This window comes from Colius striatus, chromosome 17, assembly GCF_028858725.1.
Source record: "Colius striatus isolate bColStr4 chromosome 17, bColStr4.1.hap1, whole genome shotgun sequence".
NCBI classification, from domain to species: Eukaryota; Metazoa; Chordata; class Aves; order Coliiformes; family Coliidae; genus Colius; species Colius striatus.
In genome coordinates this window covers 14,355,592-14,378,979 of record NC_084775.1, presented here as the reverse complement: position 1 = coordinate 14,378,979, position 23,388 = coordinate 14,355,592, and the positions used below count along the sequence as shown (strand labels likewise).

General features: G+C 53.4%; 3 protein-coding genes across 4 annotated transcripts; 1 reads left to right on the top strand and 2 right to left on the bottom strand.

Moving 5' to 3' along the window:
• Positions 1 to 453: 453 nt before the first annotated feature.
• Positions 454 to 4,885, top strand: DIABLO (diablo IAP-binding mitochondrial protein). Its single transcript, XM_062010296.1, has 6 exons — positions 454 to 521; positions 1,189 to 1,309; positions 1,894 to 2,025; positions 2,681 to 2,791; positions 2,923 to 3,019; positions 3,940 to 4,885. The coding sequence occupies exons 1-6, from the start codon at positions 475 to 477 to the stop codon at positions 4,152 to 4,154; spliced, it is 723 nt and encodes a 240-aa protein (XP_061866280.1). The 5' UTR covers positions 454 to 474; the 3' UTR covers positions 4,155 to 4,885.
• Positions 4,886 to 7,045: 2,160 nt separating this feature from the next.
• Positions 7,046 to 10,193, bottom strand: B3GNT4 (UDP-GlcNAc:betaGal beta-1,3-N-acetylglucosaminyltransferase 4). 2 transcript variants are annotated; one of them, XR_009819911.1, is made up of 2 exons: positions 7,709 to 9,054; positions 7,046 to 7,238 (listed from the first exon to the last, which is right to left on the bottom strand). XR_009819911.1 is itself a non-coding variant. In XM_062009989.1 (2 exons), exon 2 carries the CDS (start codon positions 8,892 to 8,894, stop codon positions 7,779 to 7,781), a length of 1,116 nt encoding a protein of 371 aa, XP_061865973.1. In that variant the 5' UTR covers positions 8,895 to 8,942; positions 10,179 to 10,193; the 3' UTR covers positions 7,046 to 7,778. The 2 variants fall into 2 exon arrangements, 1 of the variants encoding a protein (XP_061865973.1); XM_062009989.1 differs by adding an exon at positions 10,179 to 10,193 and having other exon boundaries at positions 7,046 to 8,942.
• On the bottom strand, positions 10,186 to 17,266 carry LRRC43 (leucine rich repeat containing 43). Its single transcript, XM_062009644.1, has 12 exons — positions 17,171 to 17,266; positions 16,820 to 17,083; positions 16,520 to 16,630; positions 16,250 to 16,389; positions 15,456 to 15,694; positions 14,539 to 14,717; positions 14,072 to 14,177; positions 13,719 to 13,858; positions 13,470 to 13,568; positions 12,974 to 13,174; positions 12,383 to 12,467; positions 10,186 to 10,346 (listed from the first exon to the last, which is right to left on the bottom strand). Exons 1-12 carry the CDS (start codon positions 17,264 to 17,266, stop codon positions 10,186 to 10,188), a joined length of 1,821 nt encoding a protein of 606 aa, XP_061865628.1.
• Between the last annotated feature and the right edge of the window lie 6,122 nt (positions 17,267 to 23,388).

Below are 23,388 nucleotides of genomic sequence, written 5' to 3'. Positions count from 1 at the left end.
TAACATGAACGCTGCCTGATGCAACACGGCATACACCATAGGAGGAACCAGGGGAGGAACCATCCCCTGTGCATCCAGCAATAAGGAATACCTGCTCTCTAAAACCCCGAAATAGAGTCCTGGGGAATTTCCCTCCAGGATAAGGAGCAACAGGTACAAACTGGAACATAAGAGGTTGCAAAGAAACACAAGGGGAAACTTCATCGTGAGGGAGCACTGGCAGGGGCTGCCCACATGGGCTGTGGAGCCTCCTTCTCTGGAGACATTCCAACCCAGCTGGACGGGTTGCTGCGTGCCCTACTCTAGGTGGCCCTGCTCTGGCAGGGGGGTTGATGAGCTGCTGTGTGGGTCCGTTATGTCCCTCAGGGCAGCGGCCGCCCTCACGGCGCCGCGCGCGCGCCCTTCCCGCCTCCTGCCAACGGCCGCCGCACGCGCCGCGCTGACGTCACCTCCGGCGCCGCACCCACTCCCAAGATGGCGGCGGGCAGCCGGTGGCTCCGCGGCTGCTGCTCCCTCCTCAGGTACCGCGGCCGCTCCCCCCCTCACTTCCCCGCTCCGGCTCCCCTTCACCGGGCTGCAGTGCTGAGGCAAAAGCGTCCGCGCTGGGGGGGTCCCTGCCGCTGCCCTCCCGTGCCCGCCTTGTTTGCCCCGACGTGCCGCGGCGCCCGGAGGCGCCTCAGCCGTGTCCAGCCGCCACGGCACGGCTGCAGCGGCGCGGCCCGCGGAGCTGTGGTAGCGGCTCAGCTCTCGCCACTGCTGGGCTGTGGGTCAGAGAGCACAGGAGGGAAACGGGCCGGCTGTGTCCAGCACATTGCTGTGCAACCACCACAGACAACAACGTTCTCGTGCCTGAGAGCGCGTGTTTTGCTGCTCGAGTGTCTCAGCGACGGGCCCTGACGCCGCGGATGTAAATACACTGGCTGCAGGAGGCCCGACGTGGATCACAGCAAACCATGGCCAGTCCCACCTGCATGTGCCATGCACCACCCTGAAGCTTTTAGCTGGTAGCAGTGTCTCATTACAAGATACATTTCCTCTCCCAAAGGATTAATGATGCACTAGTACTGTGCTTGTACTAGACAAGCTCACCCAGAACAGCCTCTATGTGTGCTTTTCTCCCCTGGGAGACCCATTTCCCACCACACACGGGTCATTCCTTGCATTTCACTTTGTTTCTTGCATTTCCAGACACAGCCTCCCTGTGCTGGCCGGGCCTGGCAGGCGCTGCCTGGCTGGGCTGAGCAGAGCTGGGCAGCGAGTGGCCGGCGTGGGGCTGGGAGTGGCCTTGTGTGCAGTCCCTGTGGCTGAGGTAACGTGTCACACAGCACCAGCTCCTTACAAATCTGAGCTTAGTGTTCAAAGCCACTTGCTTAGGCATTTTAGGAACTGCTGCTTGCCCTCAGAATGCTGATCCTTTTTGGGGATCACAGATGTTGAAACCATATCATAGGATGGTGGGGACTGGAAGGGCCCTGTAGAGCTGTCCCAGCCCAACTCCCTGCTAAAGCAGGTTCCCCTCAATCAGGGGGAACAGGAATGTGGAAACATCCTTAGGAGCCTCCACACCCTCCCTGGGCAGCCTGGGCCAAGGCTCCCTCCCCTCAGCACCAAAGGAGTTTCTCCTTGTGTTCCAGCTTGTGCCCCTGACCCCTTGTCCTGGCACTGGCCACTACAGAAAAAACCTGTCATTGTCACAGAAGAGAAATGAGAAAGGCAACATCCACCTTCAATAACACCTGACAAAAACAGTTGCTTTGTTTTACAAGGGCAAAGCAGCAGTGAGAATCAAGCTGGGCTGCCTTGTAGCAAACAGTGGTGCTTCTGTTAGTTATTACTCATAACATCCATATGAAAGTCAGTGTAAAGATCCCACAGAATGCCCTTCTCTTTCAGAAAGAGAGCTCAGCTTCTCTCAGTAACGAGGCCTTGATTAAAAGAGCAGTTTCCCTCGTAACAGACAGTACTTCTACCCTGCTCTCCCAAACAACATACGCCTTGATTGAAGCACTGACAGAATACACAAAGGTAAGTGACAGGTTACACACCTTGCTAGCAAGTCCATACTGGAGATGCTGAATCATTCAGCACTAACTGCACTTGCCAAACTCACTTAAAATGGGCTTAAAATAGAAGTTGGAAGGGGGGTGAAGATGTGAGGCCCCTGGGAAACAGTGGAGTAGGGCTCACTCTGTTAGACTGCAGCTTGAGCTTGAACTCAAGCCAAATGATCCATGTCTCAGAAGTGGGGCTAAAGAAACTCCTCTAATAGTTACTGAATACCTGTGTACAAAGTAGGATACACCACCCTGCATTCTTAGGTATTTTCTTTACCTTCTGTGCCCACACCTAAGGCCATGACCCTGAGTTTCATCAGTGAGATCAATCTGAAACAAGAGTGTTTAATTTAAAACTGACAACGTGAGTAAAGCATTTGCATTCCAGTTCACGTCCTTGTTTGTACAGCAGGTATGTAGAGAGATGCTATCCACAGCTCTGTATAATCTATAGATACCCATATAGAGAGAGGTGCTAGGCTCAGCAAACGCTGCCAGGGCCTCCTTCAGTGAACTCAAGAGCAAAGCACCTCTGGAACCATTCAGCAATTTTGCTCATTAACACTGAGACAACATCAGAGCTGTACCAGACTGTCAGCTCCTTGTGTGAAATGATTCCTTTGCAGGCAGTTTATACACTGGTGTCTCTCTACAAGCAATATGCCAATCTTCTTGGGAAACTGAACTCGGAAGAGGTGGATGCAATCTGGCAGGTGGTGATAGGAGCCAGAGTCGATGTAAGCATTCACCTCCCTCCACTCACAGCTCTGCTCACAAAGTCCTTTCCTCACCTTCCCCCAAAGACACTGTTTGCAAGAGCATTCAGATACTGTTCCATCTAGTTAAGCAATCTTTGTTTTCCTTCTAGATGACAACAAAACAGCAGGAGTACCTGAGGCTGGAGTCCAGCTGGATGACGGCCGTGCGGCTTTCAGAGATGGCCGCAGAAGCTGCCTATCAGTCAGGTAAGCACAAGCAGAAGTCAGCTGAGTTTCCTTCCCCAGGCATTTAGGAATGGAAATGCAGTTGAGAGAGACACAGAATGTAAATTGTTCACACACCAAATTACAACTAGTTCCTTGATTTTAGAGATGTTGAGAACTTCTGATCTTTTACTGGATGCAGCTCTAGGAGAAGCACTCTGAGGACTGGGCCTGGGAGCTTCACACGTGGTGTAGATGGAGAGCAGCCAAGCTAAAACATGCTTGAGGGAAGTATTTGGTCATTTTTTAATGCAGTGTTCAAACACAGTTCTGGGAGCCACAGAAATAAGGCTACCTAGGGGGCCCAGCAGGTCTTTCTAGCTGGATTCACTTTTATTAGGGAGAGTATTTGCCTCTCACTCAGGAAACAGAGCAGTTTGAGTCTTTTCTCCCTCAATACACACTTCCACAGAGAAGTGTAGAGACTTGATAGCTCTGAGGTTGAGTTATGGGCTAAGTTGGCAACACTGAGTGGAGAAGGGGAGGAAAGTGATGAGTATACAGGTGTCAAACCTGCCTGAAGAAGACACAGAACGTGTTGGGATTCTGAGTTGCACAGTGCCACAGCCATTCCCACTGCTGGTAGGTGCCAGGACAGGACAAGGACTGAAAGTTCCTGGCACACAATGGCTGGGCTGGGTTTCATTCTCAAACCCACCAGCACAGGCTGATGGCTCTGACCAGACACTGCCCATAACCCACTGGGGTGGGAAGAATCCAGAGGGGCAAAAAGATCTCCTATTGTTGGTTAAGGTAACCAGCAAATGCATTTAGAATTAATACAGCCTGAGAGGCATTGAAACACTTTGCAAAGCAGATGATCATTACAGACAATGGCTTGTTTAACTGGAGGTTTGCTCTGTGCTCCTCTCACCCAAGGTATTTAAATCCCTCCCTCCCAGGTGCAGACCAGGCCTCAGTGACAGCTCGCAGCCACATCCAGCTGGTGAAGTCCCAGGTGCAGGAGGTGCGGCAGCTCTCCCAGAAAGCAGAGACCAAATTGGCAGAAGCTCAGACAGAAGAGCTCATCAAAGCTCAAGGAGAGGACCCCTCATTGTCACAGGGTGTTTTAGGAAGCCCAGAGGCAGCTGAGGACCCATATCTACGGGAGGACTGAGAAGAACCTCAGTGTCACCACAGAACACACGGGAGCTGATCACTTGAAGGGTGATCAAGCATGGGATAGTGGGATAGTGCTGAAATAAGCCTGTGGTTCCATTTCTTTTCCCCCAAACAGGGTTGCTTTATGAATCAGGTCGATTCCAGAAAGGCCTTGATGTTGTTTATAACTTATCATGTTTGTAATACCTAAGGATCCAATTATTTAACTATGCAAATGTGAAAGTGGCTGTCAGGGATAGCTTGTTGTTAATTGTGTCGCTGCTGGGAGGGTCCTGCTGCTCCTGGGACATGTTTGTGAGAGCTCTAACTTAGAGACCAGGCATCAGCCAAAGAAGTGTAGTTAAAAGTCACTGTTTTTAAACCTGTGAAGTAAATGATGTCTGTTAGGAGACACCTTTATTAAACTGTGCAAAAAGCATCTGTTGTGGGTGTCCCCATTCAGGTAAGAGATTAGGGACTGTTTTGTGTTGAACTTCAAAGTTTGTCCCAGCCCCGAGTCTGTCAGCTGCACCAAGTGACACTTCACTGCCATCAGGAGAATCAGGTTTTGCAGTTCCCTACAGTCATTTCTTGCACTTAAGAGTCACCCCTTGCAATGCACCTGCCTTCCCCAGGAAGCAAAGGGAGATTTGATTGTCAAGATACTGTGGTTACAAACAAAGTTGTGCAGCAGCTGCTCCCCCCACCTTTACAAAGAAGTGAGCAAAAGTGAGGTTTACATTTAGGAATGCTTTCCAGCAGAGGCTTCAGGAAGGTGATCTGAGCTCTCTGTTTCTGCAAGTTTAATGTTTCACTGCAGGCTTCAGAACCACAAGTGTCTTTCACCATCTTCATTTTCTAACTTGACAGCTGAATGTGACATTTGCAATACAAACTGCACAGCCAATACAAGCTTTGCTTTGGAGAACAGCATCCACTAGACCTTTGTCACTGCTGATTTGAGTCAATTCCTATTCATCAGGTTTTGTGAGAAAACACACACAGTCATAGTGTTTTCACCACAGATTGACACCTGATGCACTACATCACTACATCTCTGTCCAGGCTGACTAAACTGAGTTGTGCTTGTGTCTCATTCTGCCAGCTCTTGAACAAAGGCAATCTCAGCTGCCCAGCACTCTGTGTATAGATTAAATAGCACAGGAATGAACAAACCACCTCTCCTTCCTCACTCCTGCTCCTCACTGGGTGCTGCTGTATCCAAGGCAGACAGCACAGCCCACAATTCAAGCTCACAGGAGGGTGCCAAAGGCTGCTGTGTGGGAGCCAGGGGGTCCCAAACCCACCTGTGGGCTGGAGTATTAGGGAAAAAACCCCCAGAACCCACTGCCATGAGAGAATTCTTTGCAGCAGCATCACAACCACACCCTCAAAAGCCAAATACAACTTCAGATCAGCCTCTAACCACAGCTGCTCCAACTTATCAGAAACTTCAGCCTAAGGATGTCTGCCAAGCCACGGCCCCAAATGCACTGCAAAGCCTGCATGGCAGAGAGGAGGCTTCAGAGGTGGCCTGAGACAGAGTAGCATGGAGTGCAGAGCAGCTCACTCTTCCCCTTTCTGAGCCTGCTCCCAGCCCCCTCTTTGCCCCACTTCTTGTTTCACTGGAGGCCTCTGCTCTTACTTCCCAAGCCACAGGCTCAACCCACACACACCAAAGCTTCAGACGTTACAGAAACCAAGCAGTTCAGTCCAAACAGGAGCGAGGAGCACGAGTGGCTCTGTATCACCTCCAAAACAGGGTGGAAAAGAGCCCCACACCTTTACCAGGAACTGGGAGCTACCAGGGCTTGGCCCACACCCCTGAGCCCACACCAGACATAACATCACAACTCTACATTATGTTACTGAGTTTGCCTTTGGAATCATCTGGTTAGGATCAGAAAAGTGCTGTCCCAGCAGCTGCCAGGGTAGCAGGGTACTCACTGTGTCTGGAACAAGCAGCACTGCCCAGCAACGAGGTTCTGCTGCAGCTCCTCCCTCAGCCTTGTTTACAAACCCAACCCAACTGAGACCAGCTGCAGACAATCTCTCAGGTACAACTAATTAATCCCTGTCAGGGCTGCTGGGAGAGAAAACACAGCAGCAACTTGTACAGGCCCATGCTGGGGATGGACACACAGGCTGGACCTTGGAAGAGCGATTTCTTTTCAAACACCTACTTGCACCTGGCACAGACACAGCTCAGGTGAGTGGCACCTAGAACCAGGTGCCCCAAAGGATGTGATCAAAGGAGGAGCAGCAGTGGTGCCAGAGTCCCTCAGGCTGAGGTACAGCACCAGCCCACCCCAGCACCTCAGCCTGCCCTGGGAGCTCCTCACACCCCTCCTCTTGGGGTGCTCTCAGTCTCTGCCTGCAATCAAGAACCTCCTGGAAGCACTTCTCAGGCACCTCTGAAAGCCCCAGCTCTCATCTGGTGGGTGGTGAATGCTGGGCAGCTGGCACTAGAGACAGCAATGACAACAGCACACCACCAAGTGCCCTGATTTCTGCCATCACATGCTTCCTCCCTACCCACCACCTTCACCTACAGCTTCCCAGCTGCTTCCTGCTCCCACCCAGCACAGCAGCTCCTGACCCAGCAGCAAAGCTCCCTCACGCTCACAAGCTTTACAAAAGCATCACCAAATCTTGGCCTCATATTTGATCATTCCTCAAACTAGTGACTCCAGTGCACTAACCAGGGAGTCCCTTCTCTATCAATACACTGTGCACGGGGCAGAGAAAGGCAGCTGCTCACAGCAAAGGAAGTGGTGAGTTTCCATGGCCACAAAGCCTTATCCTCTTTGATATCAATGACTCCTTAATGCAAATGCCCAGCATCAGATCTCAGCCTTCTCTGCTTTTTAGCTTTCAGGAGATCAAAGAATACTCCTGTGAAAACACTTTTCAGCACTGTGTTTTATTTGTACCCCACGTTACAACAACAAAACACCAAAAGCAACTATCACCATGATCATCCTGGACACACTGCTCCTCTCAGACCTCATCACAAAGTGTTTGTGCAAAAGTTTCCAGTGCAAATAAACCTGTAATAAACTCCTGTAAACTCCAAAGGGCTTGAGCCAGAGCCCAGTCCCTTGGATCATGGGGCTGTGTTAAGGCAATATGTTCCTGAGGTGGTTTGTTTTTCCTTTCCCCACTTCACTCCCTTTCCTCCTGCTGTTGGGTAGGGCCTGTGGGACTGCTGGCCTGGGACACTGGAGTTGCTCTGCAGTGGACCCAGCAGCACACACTGGCCTTTGTTCCACCCCTCCAAGTAATTTCAAGTGCTCTGTCACTCGTTAGTCATCAACTTCCCTCCACAAGTCTGCATTTGGCTGGTGGTCAGACACCAGCCCTGGTGCTGCAGAGCCTCCATGGCAGGTGGCCACTCACTCACATCCCTGTGGCACTTGTGGCTTCCTCTGGCCCCAGGAACCGAGCTGAGCCCCCTGTGCCACGGCCCCATCCCCACCCCGTGCCAATTCAACTGCTCCATAACCCACCGAGAAAGGTTCACTGCGAAACAACCCCCCTGCTCAAGCCCAGTCTGTTAGTAAAGGATACATTTCTACCCCTGCTCATTTCTAGTTTAAGTACCCCGTGTGTGTCACCAGTCCCAATCCCTCTGTGCCCATCAGGAGCTGCTTTTCCAGCCCTTGCTGTGGCTGCGTGTCACCGCCGCCGCACACCTCATGCCCTCGTCCTTCACCAGGGTCCACATGATCCACATCTCGGTGGGGTTCAGTTTGTGCACAACCATCAGCTCTTTGTACAAACAGGGGTCGAAGGGATTGAAAGGTCTTTGGATCCCGAAAGTCTTGAAGCCAGGGTGGTTCTTTGGGGTCACTGCCATCTTTGCCAGACACATCCCCACAAACACATCGTCTATGGGGAAGAGCTCGGTGTGCTCCGCGGTGCTCTGCAGCCGCCGCACGGTCTCTCTGGACATCACGTATCCCCCTCCACCAGCGTAGAGGGGATAGAAGGAGGCTGTGTACATGGACTCTGGGATGAAGTATTTGACCTTGGTGTTCCTGATGGGCCGGGCGTTGCTGATCACATCCCCAACAAAGAGATCCCGCCCGGGGTCCAGCTCCCGGAGGAACTCCACGATGTTGTAAGTGTTGACGAAGACGTCGTCGTCGCCCTTCAGCACGAAGCTGGCGTGCAGGCAGCCCTCCTGGAACCAGCGCAGGAAATGCAGCTCCTTCAGGGTCAAGTTGAAGAAGTTGTCGAGGAAATCCCACTGCAAGATGTCATCAAACTCCTGGCTCTCGTAAGCCAGCAGCTGCTGCAGGGGCTGCACCTGGACGTTGGCTTCCGAGCGCCCCAGGAGGAACACGAGCCTGATGCTCCTGCCGGCGATGGCGATCTCCTTGCCCCACGTGTTCCTGATGGCCGCTCGCCTCTCGATGTTGATGGGGGAGGATTTGATCACCAGCAGGAGGAAGGTGTCCTCACTGCACCTCGAAGGCTTCAGCAGCACCGGGAAGCTCCGGCAGTGTTTGTACGTCAAGAAAACACGGTGAAGCTCCGGGAGGGCCACGGAAGAATTGGCCAGGGCCAGGTTCGGCAAACACCTGCTGGGCTCAGCCCTGCCCGGAGCCAAAGTGGGGCTGTGACCTGCTGGATCCAGTCTCTGGCTCGCTGAGGACGCCGCCAGCTTTGCCTCTTTCTTCATGTACAAGACCCAGCCCAGCAGCGTGATGGAGAAGGCGTAAAGGGCCAGGTTTTTAGCGCGGGGGTGCATGGTGAGCTGCCGTGCAGAGCCCTGTGCCGCCGGAGGGAGACAAGCCCTCTGTGAACCGCAACACTTACGCTTTCCACTCGCGCTCGCAGCTCCCACGGCCGCGCTCACGCCCGGACGGCTCCCGGCGCTTCCCTCGCGGCTGCGTTCTCTGCGCGCTGCCGGCGAGGTCGGGAGCCCAGGGGGAGCCAGCCCAGCCCAGCCCAGCCCAGCCCAGCCCAGCCCGGCCCGGCCGGGAACGCGCAGCCCGGGCTCGGAGCCCGGCGCTCCGGTGCGAAGCCTCCGCGGAGCCGCCGCCCGAGGAGCGGGACCCGCCCCGCGGGGCTGAGCTCAGCCCGGGCACTGCGCACCGGCTCCGGGCACTGCACAGCCCTTCTGCACAGCCCCGCACCACGCACAGCCCTTCTGCACAGCCCCGCACCACGCACAGCCCTTCTGCACAGCCCCGCGCCATGCACAGCCCTTCTGCACAGCCCCGCGCCATGCACAGCCCCCCATCCTGCACGCCCCACACCTTACTCACTGTATCTGCACACCCCACACCTTGCACACTGTACCCTGCACAGCCCCGCACCCTGCACAGCCCCGCACCACGCACAGTCCCGCACCACGCACAGCCCCCCATCCTGCACGCCCCACACCTTACTCACCGTATCTGCACACCCCACACCTTGCACACTGTACCCTGCACAGCCCTTCTGCACAGCCCCCCATCCTGCACACCCCACACCTTACTCACCGTATCTACACACCCCACACCTTGCACACTGTACCCTGCACAGCCCCGCACCATGCACAGCCCCGCACCATGCACAGCCCCCCATCCTGCACACCCCACACTTTACTCACCGTATCTACACACCCCACACCTTGCACACTGTATCCTGCACAGCCCTTCTGCACAGCCCCCCATCCTGCACACCCCACACCTTGCACACTGTATCCTGCACAGCCCTGCACCATGCACAGCCCCCCATCCTGCACACCCCACACCTTACACACCGTATCCTGCACACCCCTAGGACCTTTCACACCAGTAGCAATTTGCACATCCCATCCTACACACTCATAACACTTTGCAGACCCCATCCTGCACACCCCACACCTTACACACCCATCCTACACACTCATAACACTTTGCACACCCCATCCTGCACCCCCCCCCCTTCCACACATGCACAGCAGCCCCCACACGCTGCAGCTCCTGCCCACACAGCCATGAGCCCTGTGACATCTCCCAGCCCTGGAGACTCGGCTGTGTTCCCACCGGTTTTATTTCCCACTCACTCTGTTGCTACTGAGCGTTCCCTGCTGCCCTGGCCATGCTCTCCTGGCTCTGGGTAGCGGCTGCTGAGGGCCACCGGAGCAGATGCATCTGGAATTGAACCGTCAGCGGCACGGGCTGCAGACCTTGACCCTCCTCCAGTTCAGCAGAGTCTTTGCTTTTTCTTTTTCCTGGGGAAAGAAGTAAATCTGTCAGTGTCTGGGCTGAGTAAATCAGCAGCAGCTGGCAGAGGGGAATGCCCACCCCTGAGCAATAACTTCCGGGCCTGGAGGGAAAACCTATTTGAATATGACTTGGGGTAAGAAGCCCAAAAGCATCTTTAAGCAGGCAACCCCTCTGGGTGGAACTTTGGGGCTTTTTGTTGTTTCCTAGGGGAGAGGAAAAATGCTGCAGAGAGAAATAATTTCAAAGATCCTGGAAAGCCAAGTGTGGGGTAAAATGAGACCCAAGTGAGGCTACTTAGGAAGACATTGCAAAGTGTTTGCCCAAGACAAAGCTTGCTGCCTTTCCTCTCCGAGCTGTCTGGAAGGGATCCCAATCCCTCTCAGAGGACTGATTATTTGTGTGCATTTGCTGACTGAGGGATGCAAATCAGCCTCAGCTCCTGGCTGTGAGTCCCTGACCCTCCCTGGACATGGGGCTGGAGCGGGGCGAGGGTTGGGAGCCCTGTGCCTGGCAGCACGGCCACTGCTGCAGCTCCTGTTCTCTGGGTGATGAGCAAGTGCCCAACAGCCACAATGGAATTAGGTGCCTCTGGGAGCAGGCAGAGGCTGTCCCAGCCCAGGGCCCCCAGCTGCAGTCAGGGTGTTGTGAGAGCCGTGAGTCACGGCAGCGTGTGCAGCCACGGGACACTGACAGCTCCGGGTGACAGCTCTGGGTGCACACTGTATGAGCCATGCACTCAGTGGCCTCACAGTGCAGCTGGGTGGCCTCCACCTGCACAGGCAGAAGGGGACACCAAATGAAGCATGAGTGTCTAATCACTCTGGGTTTCCTGCATCAGCAGCAGCTTTCTGCACACCCAACCCCACTCTCTGGCCACACAACCCCCTGCACGAGGGGTTTGTTCTCTCTCAGGCTGAAGGGAAGAACCTCCTGCACACACATTGACCACAGGCACTGCGGGGGAAAGGAAGTAACAAACACCACTGCTGCACTTGGGCTGTTTGACAGCAGCCCCCTGCTTCAGCAGCAGCCTCAGCACATACTGCAGACACACATCTCCTCCTGAGGAACAATCATTGAAGGAGTTTTGCCTTCTTTTCAGGTAGCTGGGACAGCCATCAGGCTTCCTCAAGCACTCACACAGCCAAGGACTGCCTGGGCTCTGAGAACCTCCCCAAAGATGGGGACCTCACCATGGGTGACAGGGCATGGAGAAGCATCCCAGAGCTCTTGGGGAAGGGGTTTAATTGCTCCCTTAAGTTAGTGAGTAAATCTGACACCAGAGTGGGGACACAAGGCTCCCTTGGTAGCTCTGGGTGGTGGTGGGGAAGTCTTGGCTTGCTCAGGGCTCTCCTTGATCCATGAGCAGCTTCTTCAGCATTGCCCTGCCACCCCTTCCCTCCCCCACTTCCTCCTGCTCTTGCATTACCCCTCCAATGTGCTGGCACTGCTCTTTTTGTAGTCAAAACAAGATTGCTGGAAAAATAACCTGCAAGAAGCAGGGTGAGGTATTTGTCCAGTGGCTTAAGCAATGCTGCTGGCTGAGCAGAGTGTGGGCTCTGCCCTGGGGAGCAGGGGACACCCGTCAGGATGGGCTCATCACGGGTGACAGCACAGCAGGGGCTGTTCCTGGGCTGGCTGGGGCTCTCTCTGCATCTCATCTCTAAACCAGAAAGAATAATCCCCTCTGCAAAGTACTCTGAGATGTGAGTTGGAACTGGATGAGGGGTTTATTATGCACGTCAGACAGCAGAGTCCCCAGCGCCAGCCCAGGCTCTGGCACAGCCAGCAGCTCAGCTCTCACCCAGAGAAGCTGCTTTGCCCTTCTCCCCTGGCACACAGAGCTGGGAGGCCGTGTGTGTGGCTCCCAGGATGGCCAGCAGTGCTTGTTCAGACCCGGAGTCAGCAAGGTGTGTGAGCTCCCAGCCCCTGCAGTCAATGGCTGCATTCAGAGCCCGGGGCTCAGGATGTGAGTGAGCACTGCCCCGGCCGCTCTCACGCTCACCACCCGCCTCCATCCCCCAGCTCCAGCCTCCTTCACCTTTGGCAGACGCTGTGGTTTTCCTGCTGGCCGTCTGGCTTTCTGCTTTTGGTTTTTTGCTCTTGTCTTTGCCTTTTTTCCTGTCCTGTGGAGAGAGATGTTGCTGCAGTCAGGCTGTGTTGAAATCCGTGTCTGCATCCAGTCCTGTGACTGCCGCCGCCATCTGGGTTCTGTCAGAGGGATTTAAAGGGCGAAGGACAGGGGGAGAGGGAAAGTGGGATGGTGGAGTTGCTCAGAAAAGAGAATCCAGGAAGCAGAAAGTGTCAGTGCAGACCCTGTGTGTTGCTGTGTCGAGACAGAAAGCGCCAGAGGAAGCACGAGCGGCTGCCTTCACGTTCTCAGATGGAAAAATCAACTCATCTCTCTTCTCAGTCTTGGCTTATAGAACCTAGCAGTCCTCACTGCTAATGCCAGCACTAAACAGTGCTCCCAGCAGTGATGGTCAGTGCTCAGGCAGGGTTATTTTAGTCCCATTTTATGGAGAGGGATGGATGGGAGGGATGCCCGTGCCAGCTGCAGGGCAGCACGTGCTGAAGCCCAGCCTGGCACTGCCGGGCCCTGGCAGCCCTCCCTCAGTGCCCTGCCCCTTACCTTCTCCTCCAGACTTGGTGGCTGCAGTGGCTGCTCAGTGATGAGGATGCCAAAGTCACACACAGTTGCCAGCAGGTCTGTGGTGGCCAGCAGGGCCTCCAGGGTCACTCTCCCACTGCCCAGGGTCCTCCGAATGGGAGGGTCACTGCGGACTTCACGTGGCTTCTCCTTCTTTTTCTTCTTGTCCCTGGGTGCAGGAACCTGCAGGGCCCCAGCACCAGGACAAGCCTCAGCAGAGGGTTGGTTCTGTCTGTTGCTTATCAGACAGAAAGCAACCCTGACCCAGCCCTTTGCCCCCCACTGCATCCAGACTGAGATGTGTGTAAAACTGCTGCTGCCTTCTTCCCATAGCAAGGAGGGACTTTGGTGAGAGGTCTGGGATGGAGGAGAGATTCTCTGACACACCAGACTGGCCCAGGAGAAGGACCTTTGTTCCTCCATCATTATTTTTGCAGCTCAGATGGTGTTTGGACATTGTTCTCTTCCAGCATCCTACCTTGGCACCGTCCTTCTGTCTCGACATCTGTCCCTGTTTCGCCTTCCCCTTCTTGACAACGTTTTCCTCTGGAATAGCGTCGACAGGCCATGAGAGCACCTGCCCAGAGAGAGGAGCTGGTGCTGCAGGGGCTGGGATGCCCCAGGACCCTGGTCTGGGGTCCCTGCCATCCCAGCTGCCTCCCAGAGAGAACACAATGCCCCTGCTGAGCCTCCCACCAGCTCTTTCCCCTTTCACCCACACACTCACCTTCTCCTCCACAACTGAGACCATCGTTCCAGTCTCCAGGTAGGACTTCAGTCCCACTAAGTCCTTGGCAGTGTGCTCCTTCCTGTAGCTGCAGTCTATGGTGTCTGCCCAGGGCTTCCCAGGAGTGACAAACACCTTTGCTGTGCAGGGACACAAAAAAACCCCTCTGAGGAAAGATCTCTCCTTCCCCAGGGGAGAAGGGAACCCCTGGGACATGGGCAGTGCCAATTAATTACCCCTCAGACTCTGTAACAGCCCAGCTGTAGCCAACACTGTTGAGGGATGTCTCATGCCAGGAAGAGCCATAAAGCTGCCCTGAGTCATGGGGCAGGGGATTTATAACTCCTCGTTACCAGAGTGGGTCTTGGGCTCCTCATGGCCCTTTGTTTCCCTCTTGTCCCCAGCAGAACTGTCCACATCCAGGATGGCCACCACAGAATGCTGCTGGAGTCCTGTTGCCTGGAACAGAGAGGGAGCTCTTGGCAAAGAACATCTGATTGTCTGTGCATCAGGATCAGGGGGCAAAGCTGTCCCCGAAATGCCCTTCCCCAGCCCCCTTTCATGGTGGGAAGAAGGGGCACCAGTGCCAGGAGTGTGCTGCAGTCAGCAGGAGGGAGGCTGTGAATGCACTCCCACATGCAGGGCCATGTCCCTGAGGGGGACAGGGAATGTGGTCAGCAGGGACTTGTCCTGCCAGATGTGGCTGTGCAGTTCTGTCCCCGGTGCTGCTGCTGCCCTCCCCAGGTCCTTATGAGCGGCCTCGCTCTGCAGCCTGCAGGTGAAGTCCCCCTTGCTTTCAGGAGCTCAGTTACACACAAACCTCAGTGCTGCTGCTGTCCTCCATCTCTTCTCCCTCTGCAAACTCATAGGTCACACAGTAGCTGTAGGTGACCATCGGAGCCCCGGAGCCAACCTCCAGCTGCTGACGAGTGCTGGGATCAGGGACTCCCTTGACCTCCCCAATGCTCACAACCACTCGTGCTTCGCTTCTGATCAGCTCTAAAAGGAAAACAATCTGCTATGAAGCTGCAGGGTGCTCCTGCCAGAGCAAGGAAGGCACAGGGCATGCAGAAACCTCCATATCCCACCGCCTGGCATCCTTCCCTGCCAACCTGTGCTACCGCTGTGACGAGCCATTGCCACACGAGGTCACTCCAAAGCCACACAAAACATCTCCTGCCTTGGTTGCTTTGCCTCCCTGGTTAACATTTCAGACAAGAGCACATCCAGCACATAAACTCAACGAGCAGGAACCATCAAGAGAGGCCTCTCACCCCCAGGTGTCCCCAGCCCGCTGCTCTGCTGGCAGTCAGCGATGTGCAGAGATGGCATCGCTTGTGCTGACAGTGCAGCACCCATCTGAGCATCTTCCCCACTGGAGATGTTCCTCTTTCAGCAGCTCCAGAGGGAAATGCACATCTGGTTTGAAACCAGATGGTGTCTAGGAAGCAAAGCTGAAGGGAGGCCATGACACTGAGGCCAGGACTGGGCAGTTCTTGTAATCTTGGGACCCAAGTAAAGCTAAAACTATGATGGTTGTAATGACACTGCTGCAGCGACTTCTGCCTGCCTCCCCACCTGAGCTACTCGGATAAAAAGGCACAGAGAAAGATCTCCACGTGAGCTGAGGCAAGAGGGAAGTCAGTATTGGATCCAGAGTCTGCCTTGAGGACTTGTAGCTCAACCACAATGAAATCAGCTCCTGAATCACAGATGAGTTCAAAGGTGAAGGCTCACCTGGCTGCCTTGCCAAACCACAGAACTGCTGCCTCTCCTCAGGCCCTATGTGGATGTCATCAAGGATGGAGAGCTTGGGCAGGCTGTCCACGAGGAAGCCTCTGTAAGTGTGAATGAGAGCCAGGGGGTTCCCTTGGAGCACCAGGATGCGAAGCTTCTGCAGACTGGTTAGCTGGGAGACCAGCCCTAGCAGATCTGTGAGGCTGTTAAAGCTCAGGTCAAGGGAGACAAGATTTGGCCTAAAGAGAGAACCCAGAGAAGAAGGTTAGGCAAACAGCATCCAGCTGAGGACAGAGAGCTACTGCCTTGGGTCAAAAACAGAGCACAAACTGGGTCAAACTGGGAAAGCCAGTGACACAGTCCTAAGCAGCCAGTTCCAGGTTCCTGAGCCACGTGGTCCCATTGTCAGTTTGCCCCACAACTCAAAAATATGTTCCTTCAGCATTCATCAACCATCCCACTGCAACATTTGGTGATGAAGCTTTTGATCCTTCCCAGGGCAGGGTCCCAGCAGGGGCTTTGGGAAGGGAGTGAAGGGAAGGGCAGGGACAGAGGAACTGTGGTGGGCAGGGTGATCTCCAGGTGATCTCCCTGTTTCACACCTTGGCTGCAGACCAGGACTAAGCATGAGACAGGAGACAGTGAACAGAGGAAGAGCATCAAATGCAGAGCAGAGAAACAACTCTGCTGAAGGGCTGCAATTTCTTAACATGGGCCACCTTGGTGGCTTGAGATCATCTGTTCCCATCTGCCCCTCTCCCTTTCAGAAGCCCAGGCTCAGCCTGAGGCGTTACCAGAAGACTGCAGTGAGGTAATTGTCCTGCAAAGGGCTGCTCAGCCTGTTGTACCCCAGCCCCAAGTGCTGCAGCTCCGGAGGAGGCTGAACACACAGGTCCTGCAGATCAGCCACAGCGTTGCAGCAGAGCTCCAGGACCTGCCCAGGACAGAGGGAACAACAAACACCCTTTGCAATGAGCCATTGCTGACAGTCCGTTGAGCCACATCTTGTGCTGTGTTTCTGGATGCCGCCTCCTTTCCTGTCCTGCCCTGCTCTGCTCTCTCACCTTCAGCCCTCGGGGCAGGTTGGCTGAGGTTATCCTGCTGATGTGGTTGGCACTGAGGATGAGCTCCTCCAGCTGCTGTAACTGCAACAGACCCTCATCCACCTCCTCCACCTGAAAAGACAGAGGTTTGCCCAAAGCGTCCCAGAGCATCACCGCACGTGATGCCCGTGTGACACAGACACGCCGGGTGCAACAGCAGCACCCGGGACGCCCCTGGCACGGGGAAGGTGTCCTTTCCCCAGGGTGTTTTCCCTCCTGGCCTGGAGCTGGGGAGCTCTGAGCACCAGCAGCTACACTTACTCCCTTGCCGACGAGGCGCAGGACGCGGAGCAGCCGGGCGAGGCGGGAGCGGCGGCTGAGCTCGGGGGCCAGCACGGCCGTCTCGCGCAGGAGCTGCTCCTGGGGGCTGCAGGCTGGAGGCAGGGCCCAGGGGCTGTGCCTGTCCCTCAGCAGCTGCAGCAGTGCCTCAGGGCTCTCCTCTCCCGGCGGCACAGCCTCCTCCTGCCCCGCTGGCCCCGGCGGCCTGCCGCGGGGCCTCCCGCGCGCATTGAAGCGAGACTTGTTCTGCAGAGGGACAGCAGAGAGGCAGTGACAGTCCCACACATCACAGCCCCCCTCTGCCACGTCCCACAGACCCCTCCAGCCTCCTACCCAGCTGCCAAGGCCGCAGGGGAAGTCCTGCAGCCCCAGGCGCTGCAGGTGCTGCACAACGGCAGCGGAGAGGCTGCAGCGGCCAGGTGCCGCCATCCAGCCCCAGCCAGGCAGGGATTGCCCTGCCTCAGGCCTGTGTCCCTGTTGCTAGGAGATGGCAGGGACGCGGGTGCCCTGGGGACTGGGACCAAGCTCAGTGAGGGAGGCCACGGCAGGGAGCTGAGGAGGACGCTGAGCTCCCCAAGCTGGCAATAAATCCTTGGGGTTTGGGATCTCCTGCTGGGTTCTGGGGGCTGCTCTCCAACAGGGAAAGGGCAGGTGGCCTCATGCAGCATTGCACACAGAGTCACAGTCTCAAGGGTTGGAAGGGACCTGGAAGCTCATCCAGTACAACCCCCCTGCCAGAGCAGTATCACCTGGAGCAGGGCACACAGGGACTCATCCAGCTGGGCTGGAATGTCTCAGAGAAGGAGCCTCCACAGCCCATCTGGGCAGCCCCTGCCAGTGCTCCCTCACCTCAACAGGGAACAAATTCATCCTTGTATTTCTTTGGAACCTCTTCTGTTCCAGCTTATACCCATTGCCTCTTGTCCTATCATTGGTCATCACTGAGAACAGCCTGGCTCCATCCTCCATCAGCCCTGTCCCAGGGCTCGTGGCATGGCATTTGCCATTTCACTTATCTCCATCCTGAGTGTCACTCAGGTTTTGGGGAAGAAGCAGTCAAGTTCTCCATTAGCTGCAACAGCCCTGCTGCTGAGTCACAGGTCACCACTGTCCCAGCAGTGCAAGGCCATCGGAAAACAAAGCTCACACCTGCAATCATCAGCTCCTACGCTTCCAAAGAGCAGAGGAGCCCCAGGAACAAAAGCCACAGCTCTCTCAGGTCAGATGCAGGTCTCCTCTCTCTGAGGTTTATTTGGTTTTTCCAGTGATAGGTGTTGAGGCAATGGCTACAAATTCCATTTCAGGGAGCCTGCAGAGCAGCCTGTGTCATCAAAACTTCACCAAACCAACTGCAGATGCTCTGTGGCAGCTGACAGCTACGTGGTAGAAAACTGAACTTCCACTCAGGTTGGGTTCCACAGGACAGACACTGATCTGCTCCCTTATCAGCTCAGCAGCTTATCACAGCTGTGTAAGGACAGGAAAGTGCAGAGTGTGCACACACCAAGAGACAGCAGCATGCCAGGGAGTGGAATAACCAGGTAAACTGCTCTGCTCAGCTCTGCAGAAATCACAGCTGCTAAAAATCTCTGAAAGAGTGGCACCCGTGGTTGAACTGTGTTTGGTGGAAAAGCCAAGCTGTAAGAATCCTGCTTCTCTTGCTCATATCACTGTTGCAAATGACTGGGCCCTGTTGGCATCAGTCAGAGATGCTCCCTGCTCGAGGAGGAAGGCTGGCTGCCATTCCTCAGCTGCCTGCCCTGGCTGGAAGGGGCCTGGCAGCACAAGATGCCCAGTGGTATCTTGTATGTGCAAAGCTCACACACCTTCACTTGTCTTGCAATGCAATGCAAGGCACTAACCAGCTGCACCTTGCTGCTTGTTTGGTGCTTCCAAACAAGCAACCCTCCAGATCACCCTTCCACCTGAAAGGAGGTGTCTGTGCGATCCTTGTCTCTGCAGGGATGTTCCTAAAGGACACCCAAAGAAACATCTCTCCATTTTACTCCTACATAAAAATACCCATTAAAAAACTCTGTCTGTCCAAATGGTCCTTTTCTGGCTCTTCTCCAGCACTCTGTGGCCACAGGCCATGATAACTCATTCTCTTTGTTTGCATGATGTAGCACCTGGGGACATGGGTGGTGCAAGAAGAAATCCATCCCTGGGGGATGGCTGCATCCCTCTGCTCCACTGCCTGGGGCTCCCCTGCAGCTCAGTTTGTGACTCTCCATTGTTATGGCTTCAGGCAAACAACCCAGGCCTGAAGTTCCTGGCTGGTGGGAGGTTTCAGTGTAACATGGTACAGGGGAAATGTCCTTTCCCATCTCAAGCCTTGGGAACAAGTTCATCCCAGAGCAGGGTTCTGGTGCCAGGCCCAGGCACACAGAGGAGTTCATGCACACACTAAGCTTTGAGATTATTTCACAGGGAACACAGAACTGATTATTTTGACACCCAGAAGTTGCTCCTCAAAAGTTTTCTGCTGACATGGCACCCACTCACCTTTGAATCTCTGGCTACTTTTCAGGCACCGAGGTGGGAAGCACAAGTGTGTATGTGTCTGTTTCACACAGGTACGGGCAGAGGGGTGTCCTCTGCCTTCTTTCCTGTCCTATCAGTAGTGTTGCAGGGCCTCTTCTGGTCACAGCCTCACACTTGTAAAGCCCAGGAGTGATTTTTCTTCGTTTTGGTGTGGATGAGAATTTCCTGCCTTGAGTTACTGGAGATGGAAAATACCCTGAGGGGAGTCAGGAGCTGGGGCACAGAGATGGGGAGGCTGGATCCTGGACAAGCTCTGCTGGGTTACATGAGGAGGTCACACCTTGGAGATGGGGATCTATAGACATCCAGCAAAAGGATTTGTGTGTTCTCCCTGAGGCCTGACCTGTCTTGCACACAAGCTCCTCACAGCTTTTGCACTCTCTGCGTTGCCCCACTCTTACCTTGACCCCACAGGAGCAAGTCGATGGCTTTTGGCACCACCAATGTGCTCGTGTGCTCCACTCATGGTTATTTCTTAAAAACCCCAACAGTTGATGTTCTAAATCCTACATTTTGGAGAGCCCAAGGACTGAGATGGGATGGCTGAGCCAAGCATCCTGAACTCCCAGTCCAATAGCCGCTACGGCACCGTCTGTGTCAGCCTGAAACTGCACCGAGATCACAATCAGGGCCGACGCATCGGAACCAGCCCTCGATGTAATCTCTGCAAAGAAGAAAAAAAACCCCAAATGCTCATCTGCCAGCAACAAGAAAAACCCCAAACCATGGAGGAGCCACTGACGCAGAACTCCAGGGCGCTTAAATGCAGCTGCAGCACTCCGGGCAACCAGCAGCTTCCACTCCAACGCCCAGCCAGGTTTTGGCCATGCCACGCCGAGCAGGTGGGTGCAGCTTTGCCTTGGAAGGCTGCAGGGGTTGATGTTCAGCAGTAGCTCAGCCAGTTGATGCCTGGGGTGCTTTAGAAATGCAGCACAGACCCAGGAAGTTTTGCAGCAGTGATGCAGAGGCCTGAGACTAACCATCGTATTCTTTCTTTTTGTCTTTCCCCTCTCCGACCGACTGCAGAGATCAACAGGTTTGCAGTCGTCCTCTTCTGTTCACTGCTTTCCTTGGGCTCTTTGGCACCAAGTGCCATCTCAGAAGAAAGCAAAACTGCAGGACAGAGGCAGAATCATTTCCCTACCAGAATCAAGCCCTTGGCATCAGTGATAGAAAGGCAAGCAACCGCCTTGTTTAGGAGCTTCGTAAGTACTGTTGGGCATTTGCTGTCTCTATGTCTGTGGGCAAATCTCTTCAATTATTATAAAGCACTAGAAAAGCTATCAGAAAAGACATATTTGGATTAGAACTTGAAATAGCCTCTTCTCTGTAGTCCCTACAAGAAGGAAAGCATTTGCATTGCACTGTTTTAGGGCAGAGTTGGAGCACTGTCTAGGACAGCTGAGGAAAGCCTGGGCAACTCTGCCCCAGCTGCTAGCTGTGATCTTCCAGACTAAATGCTGTGTTCCTCCTGAGTCACATTGGGCTTGAAGCAGGAGGAAAACAGTCAGATCTGGGATTTGGAGGAAACTAGTTGGAAATACTGAGAGAATTGCCAGTGAAGAGCACTTCTGTCAAAAGTCCTGCTCACCCATCCTCTCCTGGGACGTGGTAGAACGTGCACTGAACCCTAGTGCCAATGCTTGAGACAAACTTCAGTTCCTGGGAACCTGTAAATCAGTGTCAACATTTCCCCTGAATTCATTCTTGAAATCAAAACCATCTCTGCTGAAACAGACAAGAATTTGCTCAGGCCAAAGCAAATCTGTTGCATGAGTAAAAGTTGCCTTTATGGCAAAGAAAAAAACCAACCAAAACCAACCAAGACTTACCAAAGCTGCAAACAAAGCCAAGCAGGGGATTAAGACAGAAAGTACTGCACAACCCTAGTCCCAGATTGGTAAAGGGAGTGTAGGTGTCAGGACAGCTATTGAACAGTACCAAAACCCCCCCAAGCACACCCAGACTGCAGGTCTTAGAGATTGAAATGCGAAGTGACTACCAGGAATGAGGTAAAACTAAAGGTTAGTAACTTCTCTCTCCCCTTCCTCCCCTACAGAACACCTGCAGCCCCATCACAACCAAAAACAGGAGCTGGCTACAAACTCCCTCCCCAGCCACAGACATGCTGAAGAAGATACCTGAATGCCCAGCTTTTGATGCTGGTTGCTGTGCTTTCCATGCTTTTTACAACATTCTGCAAAACCTGAGAAGTGACATGGAGTTGTTCTGTGGTAGGAACGTGACTCAGTTTGTGGATGCAAACATCATCCAGCTCAGTGTGATGCTGAGTGAACGAGATGCATATGACACCTGCAACAACAAGGATCTGCAGGAGGATCACAGCCAGGTCCAGGAGATGAAAAAGCCAACGACGTACATCTGGCAGGTTTTACAGAAATATGAACAATTTACACGAAACACAACAAAAAAATACTCTTCAGCATAAATGTGATGAGCCAGGGTGAAAAAATAACTGTAAGGTACTAGAGAGCTGGCTGTGACCTGTCTGCAGTGATCAGTCTGATGCCAGGAACAATGCTGATGATGTCCTTGCTATTCTACACCTTATCACTAGACAACCTAATTTAATAGTTAAAGGATTAATGTCTTAAGTTATTGGTTGTATTTATTATCCAACTGCTTACCCTGTTGTATTTGCACCAGCATGCAAAAAGGACAGACCAATGTCAGGCTGGTTTAATCAACCAACCTGACATAAAGCAGCAAACAGGAGAGCCCAGTTCCAGTGACTCCAATGTGATCTCTATTTTTACCTTGCAGTTATTCTTTCAGGAGAGAAGTGGCTTGTCAGTGACTGATTTTGTACCTCTGTGCTAGTGAGCAGTATTTATAAGTTTATATGTATTTATGAAGGTTTTTAAGCAATTATTTCATTTCTATTTATTCAGATTTTTGTGTGACTTTGAGTATTAAAACATAAAAGGGATGAATGAAGTATTTGCTACTTAACAGGTGAATGGTTTTACTCATTTTCTGTCATTGTGTTTCAACAGAACCTGGAATTTAATTAAAGTGAGATTAAATAACTACACTGGATTCTTTCTCCCATGCAGTTCTTTTTTACAGTACTTTTTCTGCACTGAACACTTAGTGTTTTGTGGAAGGGCAATTTGGAATAGTTGTTTCTGGTCCTTCTGTTAAAGATATGTGAACCAGCACATATCATAGAATATATATCCTCCATGGAATACATATCCTCCTTTCCCACCTACTTTTACTCAGAGACATAAAGTAGTTTTGTTTCTTAAGTTCCTCACTGGAGGAGCCAGTGAGTAAAGTTTTCATCAGTGTTTCCCATTTATCCTGATTGAAAATGAAGCTGTTGGCTTCAGGAATGAGATGGAGTCACAGACAGGTGGTGTAGGAACAGTCAAAAAGGCAAGGAGCAGCAGGACTGAGGGGTGTGAGGAGTCTGATCTTTTGAGGGTTTGTTTCCATTCAGTGATGCAAAGGTGTTAGGGGCTGTGATACACACACCTTGTTCCGAGACAGGAACATGTTAAAGCACCTCTCTGGGTGACAACAGGGACTCTTCTGTGTTTGCACACAGGGAGCTTCCCTGACACCCCACTATTCATTGTCTGCCCACCTTCTGGTGATGAGCATGCTCAGGAGGAGAAAGTCCTCAGGGATGAGAACTGGCACAGAGGAGCTCCTGAGGGTTTACATTTATCAATAAATAAACAGATGTAGTGGACATTGCTCTCTCTTCTCTTACACACACAGCCCTGAGCTGTTTGCCCACTGACGTGCCAACTCCCTTACAGCAGTGCACACAACCCTTTGGCATCATTTCCATGCAGCAAATGCAGGTCCATTTTTTTGGCAAATGCCCAAAGATTAGCAGAATCAGCCACAAAAAGAAGGCTTTTCAATAGCTGTCTTTTGGCACACCAACTGCTGGTGTCCCCTAACTGAAATCACCACTGCATCAGGAGTGAAGCAGCAGTGCTCTCCAGCCACAGCTTCCACCCAGAGAACTT

Coding starts and splice junctions, on each gene's coding strand:
- DIABLO (XM_062010296.1), top strand. CDS start 475: ATGGCGGCGGGCAGCCGGTGGCTCCGCGGCTGCTGCTCCCTCCTCAG. Junction 1,310..1,893: donor GTGCAGTCCCTGTGGCTGAG/GTAACGTGTCAC, acceptor CTTCTCTTTCAG/AAAGAGAGCTCAGCTTCTCT. Junction 2,026..2,680: donor CACTGACAGAATACACAAAG/GTAAGTGACAGG, acceptor ATTCCTTTGCAG/GCAGTTTATACACTGGTGTC.
- B3GNT4 (XM_062009989.1), bottom strand. CDS start 8,894: ATGCACCCCCGCGCTAAAAACCTGGCCCTTTACGCCTTCTCCATCACG.
- LRRC43 (XM_062009644.1), bottom strand. CDS start 17,266: ATGGCGGCACCTGGCCGCTGCAGCCTCTCCGCTGCCGTTGTGCAGCAC. Junction 15,695..16,249: donor TACCTCACTGCAGTCTTCTG/GTAACGCCTCAG, acceptor TTCTCTCTTTAG/GCCAAATCTTGTCTCCCTTG. Junction 13,859..14,071: donor GGAGCCCAAGACCCACTCTG/GTAACGAGGAGT, acceptor GTCCCTGCACAG/CAAAGGTGTTTGTCACTCCT.